Here is a 10118-nt window from a genome sequence, read left to right as displayed (position 1 = left end):
CAGGGTGAGGGACAGTGTCGAAGGCCTTCCAAAAGTCTATGTGGCCTACTTCCAAAGCACTGTGATAAACACTGGGAAGATAAAGAGGCTTTTCAGGGGCTGTGCAAGAAAACACTGATGACTGTCCCCACTGATGAAAAGCTTGCATACAGGGAGGGTTCATGTAAGCATGAATAACAGCTGCCCCTTCTGGAAGAGAGCAGTGCCAAGGCAGCAAGACAGTGCCAATGAAGTGTCTGCCACCAGGTGCAGACAACTTCCCCTCTGGTATAGACGACCTTGGATGATGCTGAAAGAAACATTTTATTGTGCACCAACTTTTCAGACGTTGGCTCAACCATCACCATAAAGTACGTATAAAAACCAGCAAACCCGTCAGTGTAACAAACCTTTCTTCGTCATATTCCTTCCCAAAAAGTATGTTGTCTCGAAGCGTAGCATTGAGAATCCAGGCCTGTTGGGCCACGTAAGCAAAGGTTCCACTGACTGCTATACTACCCTCCAGGAGGGTCATCTAGAAGGCAAAACAGAAGGGCCTCAAATTCTACTGTTCCATCTTTAGATGGGAAAAATCTCCTCACACACGAAAAAGAAAAGGTACCAGTAGAAATCTCCCAGAAGCAAGATCATCAGAGAATACAATGCCAATGAATAGTTTTAAGGTCTTATATATGAAGGGCTGCTATGACGATTGGGCCCTGTGTCCAGAAAAAACATTTTCGCGTAAGCTTCTAGCAGCCTAAAGAGTTTGTAACCCAAATGTGACCCACCTGATCACAGTGGGTAATATGAATGCAAGGTCAGATGAAACACAGAATGAGACCACATTAAGCCAACAGAGCAACTGGCAGGGAAGGCGGCAATGTTAACATTGCTCTTTCATGACATTAGGAGGCAAAAGAATCAATTTTCATCAAATACAAGAAACTGGAAGTGGAAAATGGGAGAGAGGGAGAGAACCCATAAAACATGCATATTCTTACCTGCCCTAAAATGGCTGAAATAAGCGAGGTCTTTCCACTCCCCACGCTGCCGCAAATCCCAACTAGTTTGCCCTGGACAGAAAAGAATGCAAGTTATGGCATGTATTAAGCAATTCCCAGTTTTGTTCTTATTTTGGGCTCCCTGCAGCATCTCAAACAGAGAAAGCAGATTTAACAGAAATGAGGCATATCAAATGGGTAAAGAGCTAGATTGGGTCAATCCATCATTCTAGGAAAGTAGGTGGTAAAAACTGTCCCTTACTGACCCAAACTGCAAAAATACCAGAAGTGAAAGGAAAATGTATCCATCTGCAGAGCTGTCAACTAGAGGTGTGCGAAACAGGCCATGTTTGATTCGGATTCAGATTCAGCCCAAATCGGAGACAGAGATTCAATTCAGCCGAATCCGAACCTGCAGATTTGATGCCAATTCCGAGAATCAGTGACTCCAACATAGACACAGCTTTAAATGTTTTTCTACATACCTTGAGGTACCAGACGCGGCTCGTGAACACTGAGATGCTGGGGTGCATGGAGCATCCCACAGGAGTGTGGGGAGGCCCCAGCGTGCTTGGTAGTGCACCTGAAAGTGGACCAGAAGGACTTCTGGGTCCGCTGCAGACTGTGCAGAGGACCCCCCTGCACGCCCCTCCAGCTCAGTGATCAGCTGCAAGGGGACCCTGGGTGTCTCCCCAAACCCAGGAGGCACCAGTTGCCGAGCTGGGTGGCAAGGGGGAGGGGGGCGTTGTCCCCTGCGCACTCTGCAGCAGACCCAGAAGTGGACCGGAAGTGCTTCTGGTCCTTCGGGTCTGCCACCAAGCATGCCGGGGACCGCCCCCCGCATGGGACCCCCCATCTACCCCTCGGTGCTCACAAGCCGCCTGATACCTTGAGGTATGTAGAAAAAACATTTAAAAGTTGTGTCGAAGTCCGAATAGCTGAAACTTTCCAAATCTCTCCAAATTGGTTTGGAGGGTTCCGATTCGGAGAGATGAGTTGGAGGCCAAAAATCAGGCTGAATCCAAATCGAATTAGCGACTGAAGCTTCATACAGCCCTACTGTCAACTTTTCCCTGCGTACAGAAAGGGGACAGAGTCTGCTCTCCCTGGCTCCGATGCCACCAATGCTAGACTGCTTTATTCAGTTGTGCCAAACTACACTGCTAGAAAGCGACTCCCTGGCTGAACAGAGAGCACAGAAACTTCTTTAAGACCCTCTTCCAAACGGAACTTTTCTTTGACTTCTTGCCCTTGCATAAGATCCAAAACAACATGTGCCAAATACATGAGGACCAGAACAGTCCAGGCAGTGGAGGGATCAACTAAAAAGAAAGATTTGCTTCACAGAACTTGGGACAGTTAAGGGAAAGGGAAGCCAAATTGCAGGATTTTAGACTTGAGAACATTTCCAGGGGTTCAGGGTGATATGCAAGGGTATAAACAAAGAATGAGAGGAAGGAATGGGAAGTCTGAGATGTGCATCAGGTTAAAGTTTTCAAAAGAACTCAGCTCCTGTTTATGCATCTAAATGACGCAGCCCTATCTTCAGAAGTGCACCGGGTCAAATGGCTCCCACTGAGAACAGCGGAAGCTGCGCTATTTCTCCTCCTCATCTGATGGCGTAAGATCTGCTGAGCATATCCGTCGGTACATTGGTAGCTGGATGGACACCTCTGCTACAAGCACCAGACAGTGCTCCATCTAACGCACTAACGTGTCACTCTTCATCACACATTTACCCATATTGGACAGTGATGGCCACTACTCTAGAAACAGGCAAAAGAATCAAGGACACCTTGAAAGCCAGTCTGAAGAAATACAGTATTAACATCCATATGTAGGAGATTTAAAGTACTGAATCACCCCCAATGGCACCATAATATACAAGGCATCTATCATTTCAGGCTAACTTGTCTCACTATGGAGGTGTATAGATGAGAAAGACAAAAGCTTTTGACCCAACACCAGGATCTACTCCTTCCTCCTGGAACTATTTGCCTTGTCTGCAATCAAAATGCAAATCTCAGACCAGCCTCCTCACTGTGAAGGGCCTGTCTCCGAGAGGGGGAGGGGAAAAGAAGGGAACAAGTCATCTACAGACTTATCAATGACTTCCCTTTTCACCCAAAGACTCTCATCCTCATATCAAGGACCTGCTGACAACAACGAGCCAACTTAGAAAGGAAACGCCAGGCACTTATAGCCTGGGAGTCCCTCTATACCATTTGCAGTATATTAGGGGACTATTCATTCTTCAGGGACCCCTCTGCCATGCTAAATCAGAATACCGGATCAGTGCAAGTGTGCTGCGCAAGTCTCTCAGCACAAGAGAACTCCTGCAAAGCTATTAACTGCTTTGGAAATAAGCCCCGTGCTCAAGGTCCTTCCTGTCTTGGTAGTTCTCTGCATACTTAATAACTTATTCAAGACAACTCCAAAGCCTTCATCTGAATACATGGTAGGGGCAACACCTGAGAGTCTTACGGTGCTGCCTTGGGTAACTTACTGTCCCCCAGGTTGCAATAACCCAGCTTGATACAAACGGTGCACCTGCTTGGAACATTACATACACGCGTCTACCACCCTCACGGGCCCCATGTCCATCTCAGAGGTTAGACAAGAGCAATATGCTTCACAGCATGCAAAGCAAGCACTGCCTTCTTCCAAGGGACAGCCAGGCAAGGTGGGAACTTGGGGAGACCTATTCAATGTTGCCCCCTCACCTTTTCTATCTCCAGGTCAATGTTATAGAGAGTCCTCTGAAGCCGAAGATTAACCAGGTTGATTATTTTGTTCTCCTCCTCAGGGCTAGGATGATCATCACTGTCCACCAGAAGATGGCCCTTCTGCTCAGCCAGCACAGCTTGCTGTCCCTCATTCTGCATCTTCATTTTCTCTTTCTTGCCTTTGGTGCCTTTCTTGTCTTTTTTCATTTTGGGGGTCAACTTTGGTGAGCTCTGGACGCTGGCATGGGAGAAGTCCCAAGCCAAGGTAGCATTTTTCACCTCTATCGCGGTGTGAGGACTGGCTGGTTTTTTCTTTATCATATGAACCTCTTCCATTAGAAACAAACTCTGATAGGAGTTGTGAGAGAGGTGTAAAGATGAGACACCTGGTCAAGACTGGAACACAAGCCTATGGCACACTCACGCAGCAAAACACATCAGGCTATACAGTGGGAGGAAGCTGAAGAGCAAAAGGTAGCTCATTAGTGTAAACTAACTCCAGGCCAGCTAAGGGGCCTGAGTATTCCTGAGTGTGGTGGAAGCTCTTAGATACATTAAGACTTTGACAGAATTACAGTATTTGAGACATTATGCTGGAAGAGTTTAAATCTTTTAAATCTGGTTCAGTTACTGCCTTGTACCTTCAAATATAAAGGCATAGCAGCTGGAGAGTCAGGCAAAGGAAAGATAGCTCTCATTGCTTGAATGCCAACTAACAAGAGTTGAGACAGCCTGTTTCACCCACATGGAGGGTGCACGGTGAGAAAAGCCACCTCTGAAAAATTCAGCCAATTTGTCAAGTCTTGAGAACAAGCAGTGGTGAAAATTAACCTAGCAAGTCCATTGTATCATGTTTTCCACCACATCCATTGCTAAGATCACCATTGAAGATTCTGAAGAGGCTTTCGCATGGTTTGGTTATAAGATGAATCACACTTCTAATGAAATAACTTGCACTTTGAATTGAAAAAGTATTTTTTTCCCCCAACCATGGCAATCTTGAATAAGAATCACACTGGTATCCAAGAGTTATCCCTGTCTGAACTAAGTACTCATGAGAAAGCCTCCAAAATATTTAAAGAGCAAAGCAATCAAATATGTTTCTATTGCAATAGAACAAGACCCCATAACCAGCCCATTACACCCCCTGCACAAGCACAGGCAGCTTTAATAAAACTGAGCGATTCATAGATTGTAAGGCCAAAAGGGACCTTGGAAGATCACTAGATCCAGCCCCCTGCACCAAGCAGGATTTAGAAATCCTGATATAGAAACCACCTCTCCCCCATACCCCATAAAACACTCCTTGCAGCATTTCTGAATAAGGAAGCCTGATTTTTCAGGTGACTCAAAATGAGGATCAAAAGAAGTGCTTTCATAAGAATATGGGCATCTCAAGCATTCCACTGAAGCCTGTACTGTCAGATGTACTTGCACATGGTCTTTCATGCCAGTCCATGTTAATTGTCATTACTTGCATACAAACTTTGGGAATTCAAGGTCTTGTCTGGAAACGTCAGCAAGATGTTAAAAACTAGAAGCAATATAACTGTCTCCATGACAGAAGACAGAACAGTGGTTTGCCAAGGAGTTTATTAAGAGGCAGCATACACACACATGCATCTGCTCCGAGGGACTGAGGCGGAAGATGGAAGTGTTTCTGTGATCTGAACAGTAATGTTTTTGCATTACAGCCAGTTTCACCAGACTGCAGTGTTGCATTTCATTCTTGTAAGTCACTGCAATACATGAATAGATACCCAACAATTTAAGCAATAACTTGTGGGTCAGGCAATTTCTGGTATTAGTGTTAAAGAACAGTGGAAAGCCCAGGTCTCCATCATTAAAAACAAACAATAGGGGAAGTCACATGTTAGGAAAGAGTAAGTCACTGCCCCCATCATCCTGTTCTTCTCTCACTTTCCCTCACCCACAGTATTTCTTACATCCTTTAAGCTTTACAGCTGCAGAACAAAAACTTTTGCTAGTAAGAACTGGGAGAACCACCACCTAAACCAATCAGACATGGACTGGCAGTGCAGTATGGCTGGAAAAATTTGGGCTATATATATCATAACATGGAACAGGAAGAGTGATCCAGCAACTGACAACAGCCAGCGTTAGAATTAAACTTCCCCTCACTCACCATTACAGGGTTTTTTGCATTTTCCTGCAAACAATTTGGAACTGGCCATTCCTGGTGATGGGGTACCCAATTAGACAGACCACTGATCTGAGCTGACCTGATTTTAGATATGGTCTATTATGTGTGCAGGCAGGCACACACCTGTGTGCAGTTTATGAAGTTTCCCATTTCAGTGCCATCTAAAAATGAACTCCCCAGATGATTATAGTGAATGCAGAAATGGATCACAGAATTAAAAAAAAAAGGCTGGAAAGGACGTTTAGGAGGTCACCTAGTCCAGGCCCCAGAAGATGCAACATCCTAGATCAGGATTCCTGAAACTCCAGACTTCCCAGCTGGGGACTCTCTCTAGTGCTCCAAGAGCAGAGAAAGTAATGAAAAAAGGGCTTAAATCCATTAACAACCAAGAGTAAATCAGTGGCACCAAGAAACTGAACATGCTCACAAGAGGACGTGCACCTTCCTTGCTCCTTAGACACAGAAGTTACTTCATTAGCACACGTGGAAAGTATAATTCCAATGACCCAATTCATTTTGGAATTCCAACCTTACGTTACAAACGTTTCCTGGCTACTGGAAAGTCAGAGCCCATGATGCATCTGAAAAGCATTTCACCAAGGAAATATGCTATATCCCCATGCTTATGGGGCTGTTCTTAAAAGGGAACACAGGAACTGCCACACTAGGTCAGACCTGTGATTCATCTACTCCAGTATCCCATTTCTAATCATGGCCAGCACCAAAACATCACAGCCATCTGATCTAGGATAAACAGCTGCTCACAGAGGTCTTGCATCAACCCTCAATAGTTAGTTACTGTTTTATATCAGTGTGAGGTTCTCTTTCTTCTGCAGAAAATAAGAACTACACATGCATGGAGACATTCCACATTTAAGGATAAAGCTGTATGGCCAAAGGACCACTCACCTTAAATCTGTCAACAGAAACTGATGCTTCCGATAAAGACTTCACTGAGAAAGGTGTTACTTTTAGAGCAAAAGTCATGGAATTGAAGACTGTAACCACTGTGAAAGCCTATACACAGGACAACAAAGAGAACCATGTTCGGTTGCAATACACACCAGCAATTCAAAGCCACCGAGGGCTAAGTTCCGTTGGCAGAAGCCATTCAAGACCCTTCCACTTGAAGGAAAGGCCTGTCACTGAGGAACTATTTATATACTCAACAGGCTCTGACCCAATATAGAAAAGGGCAGACTCCTTCCCATCCCAATATTTTAGAAAGGACTGGAGAAATATATATCCTAGACACCCACAGTTCCACTGCCAATGGCAAATCCAGCAAGTTATAGGATATTCGCCTGCCAATTCTCCAGACCTTGGTTCAAATCCTGCCTGAGAGGTCACAAGAGAAGAAAAATCCTACTTGCAACTGCACAATTAAGAAGAAAAAAAACTGATGGCCAAGTTTTCCTTTTGCAGAATAATGTTTCCAAAAAAAAAAAAAGACAGCACAGATACAATTCAGGACACAAAGAGAGACTGGGTTAGTCACAATTTAAAATCTGGCCCTTAAATCCTGCTCCAGGAAGCCTGAAATACCAGTGAAAGAGCCAGGTGTGGAAAGTTACACCACACCTGCTACTATCTTATGCCACCATATACTCACTAGGGCTGTGCAAAACAGGCTGTATTCAATTTGGATTCGGCCCGAATCAGGGACAGCGATTTGATTAGTTGATTTGGATCTATGTCCCCAATTCAATTCAGCCAAATCCAAGTCTTCAGATTTGATGCCGATTCAGAGAATCAGTGATTTGGCCATAGACGCAGCTTTAAAAGTTTGTTCTACATACCTCAAGGTACCAGGCTTGGCTCATGAATGCTGCAATGGCGGGGAGGATGGAGTGTCCCACAGGAGCACAGGGGATGCCACACCTGCTCAGCGACAAACCCAGAAGTGGAATGGAAGTACTTCTGGTCTGCTTCCAGGTCTGCTGCCGAGTGCACTGGGGAGCCTCCTGCACTCCTGTGGAACGCTCCATCCACCCCAGCATCACAGCGTTCATGAGCTGCCTGGTACCTAGAAAAAAAAAAACATTTAAAGCTGTGTCTATGTCTGAATCATCATATCTTTCCAAATCAGTTCAGATTTGGAAAAATTACAGGGTCTCCCGATTCGGATTTGGAAATTCAGTCACCAAAACAGGCTGAATCTCTGCCATATCAAATCAGCGACCGAAGCTTTGCACAGCCCTAATACTTACTTCTGTGAGCCAAGGCACAAAATAAAGATGACTTTCACAATCTGGATTATTTCTCTACAGTTTAACCAAGAAAGGCTACGACAATAAAGATATGATACGATAAGTTAGCTCAGCAATGAACCACTCTGTTACCTGAGCTGCTGTGAGGTCATAACCAAGAATCATGTGGACAGAGAATGTCACCACGCTGGCAATTACCACAACAATGGGAGCTACGCCCACCGTGATGCTCTGGAAATAGCCTGCACGCTCCAAGATCCTACGTTCCTCCTCTCGGATTTCTAGAAATACAAACAGTACAATCACCTTTGAGGTACAACTGGGACAGGCAGCGTACGCAACCAATGCTTTAGAAACATTTTGGGTAAAGCAGATGCAACCTCTTCTGCTGTAATACTTACAAGGTTACATGAGTTTTAGGAAAAGCTACATATTTACAGAGACAAACCATAAGCAGATGCGTATTTCAATGAAGACAGAGGTCCAATTACTCTTCTTATGTTTAAAAACTGGGCAATTTGTACAGTATTGGTCAAGATTAGTATTCAACCTTTATACCCAATATTTATGAAGGCGGTTATACCTAACGGTCAACGAAAGGCCACAAAGAGCATTCTGCTGATCAGAGGAACTTCAGAATAGAAACTGCTGCTCCAATCTGTCTACAACAGAAGCAACAAGCCAGAAGAATGGATGCTCTAGCACGGCTTACGTGCAGTCATGTCTACTGACATGCGCTAAGAGAGGTCATAACAACAGGGTGTTTGCTAAAGGGAAACATTCATAGAGCATCTGCACTCACTTTGAACATTCTGAGAAAATGCTTTGACCCAGGCATACATTTTAATAAATTTAATGTAATTGAGAACTTCATTCATCTTTTGAACACGCTCATCCGTCGTTGCTACACATTTTCTTCTGAAGTAAGCTGTGAGCCGTGATACGAACATCTGAAACAGAAAGAAGCACCATGCAACATAGCAGCTCTGAAATGGCAAGCGTACCTGATTCCTATTAACTAGAGAAGAAATCAGCAGGACCGGTAATTGGGCAAGGAGGGAAGCGTTACCAAAGTTATGTGGTGCAAAAGCCCTTCAGACCTTCTCACTCCATTCTACGAGCCAATCAGTATGGAAACCTAAATGTACTATGGCATCAGCTTCACTGGGTTCATTTTTATTTAGACTTCCAAAGGGCTCAAAGTGCTTTCAGTTAATAGAAATAGATTTTGCTGTTATCGTCAGCGTACAAAAGGCTGCAAAGTTAACTCGATCTAAAGCTAACCTTTATACTCAATGCATAAAGATAACACAATTCAGTCATATCCTGCTTCCGTAAAGCCTTGCATGTGCTAGACCAAATTCTATTATACCCCAATGTTATGAGGATGGTAAAAGAATATATACTTAAACACCTTAACTGATTAGGTCAGGTCTAAAGAAGAGAGGGTTATCCATGTCCTCCTTAGTATCTCCTCCTTTGTCAGTGTTTACTAATGCCCCTTCTATTTCCACAAATCCAGAAGGGAACATCTCATTACACAGTTTTCAACTTTTTGCCTCATCTTACACATCCCTATTCCTCTCACCTACAGAAAAACAGCCTTTGCCTCCCTCTTAATAACCAAAGTAGTTGGCCAAGATTATCAAATTCCAACCCTTCTCCATCTCATTTTTATCTTACAGTAATCACTGCTTTTACCTGTGCTGTTAAGTGGATCAAGTATGCCACAGTGGGTCACACCAGATTCTGCTCTTCCTAGCTTTTCTAAAAAAAAATACACTTTAGTGCAACAGCAAAACTTCAGCAAGGCTTCCTCTTATGGTCCATTCCACGAACAGTCCACTTGAACAAAAGCCCGTTTCCCAGCACTGGGCATTTCTTCCAAATTTTATCAACTCTATTGTAACATGGGAATGGAGTGGTTCTGCTAATTCATGAATGGAGAGAGAGCAACTCCAACGCTGCCAGGTCTTGAACTGCTTGTGTATTTCAAAGATAAGAACCAATTTAAAAAAAAAAAAAAAAAAAAAAA

At 44.0% G+C, this 10118-nt stretch overlaps 1 protein-coding gene across 3 annotated transcripts in view; it reads right to left on the bottom strand.

Annotated features, from left to right (window-relative positions):
* ABCC5 (ATP binding cassette subfamily C member 5) overlaps positions 1 to 10118 on the bottom strand; it is an 83058-nt gene that overhangs the window by 30241 nt on the left and 42699 nt on the right. For all 3 annotated transcript variants that reach the window (XM_019503405.1, XM_019503407.1, XM_019503406.1), the window contains exons 8-13: positions 8886 to 9033; positions 8216 to 8364; positions 6783 to 6890; positions 3707 to 4057; positions 984 to 1055; positions 390 to 514 (exon numbers count right to left, since the gene is read on the bottom strand). In XM_019503405.1, the coding sequence (XP_019358950.1) occupies positions 390 to 514; positions 984 to 1055; positions 3707 to 4057; positions 6783 to 6890; positions 8216 to 8364; positions 8886 to 9033 (953 nt within the window). The remainder of the gene's footprint in view (positions 1 to 389; positions 515 to 983; positions 1056 to 3706; positions 4058 to 6782; positions 6891 to 8215; positions 8365 to 8885; positions 9034 to 10118) is intronic.

The sequence above is a fragment of the Gavialis gangeticus genome, unplaced genomic scaffold (genome assembly GCF_001723915.1).
Source record: "Gavialis gangeticus isolate Ggan-Ray unplaced genomic scaffold, GavGan_comp1, whole genome shotgun sequence".
Taxonomy (NCBI): Eukaryota; Metazoa; Chordata; order Crocodylia; family Gavialidae; genus Gavialis; species Gavialis gangeticus.
The sequence above is the reverse complement of the archived record's forward strand: the minus strand, read 5'-3'. Positions and strand labels throughout refer to the sequence as shown.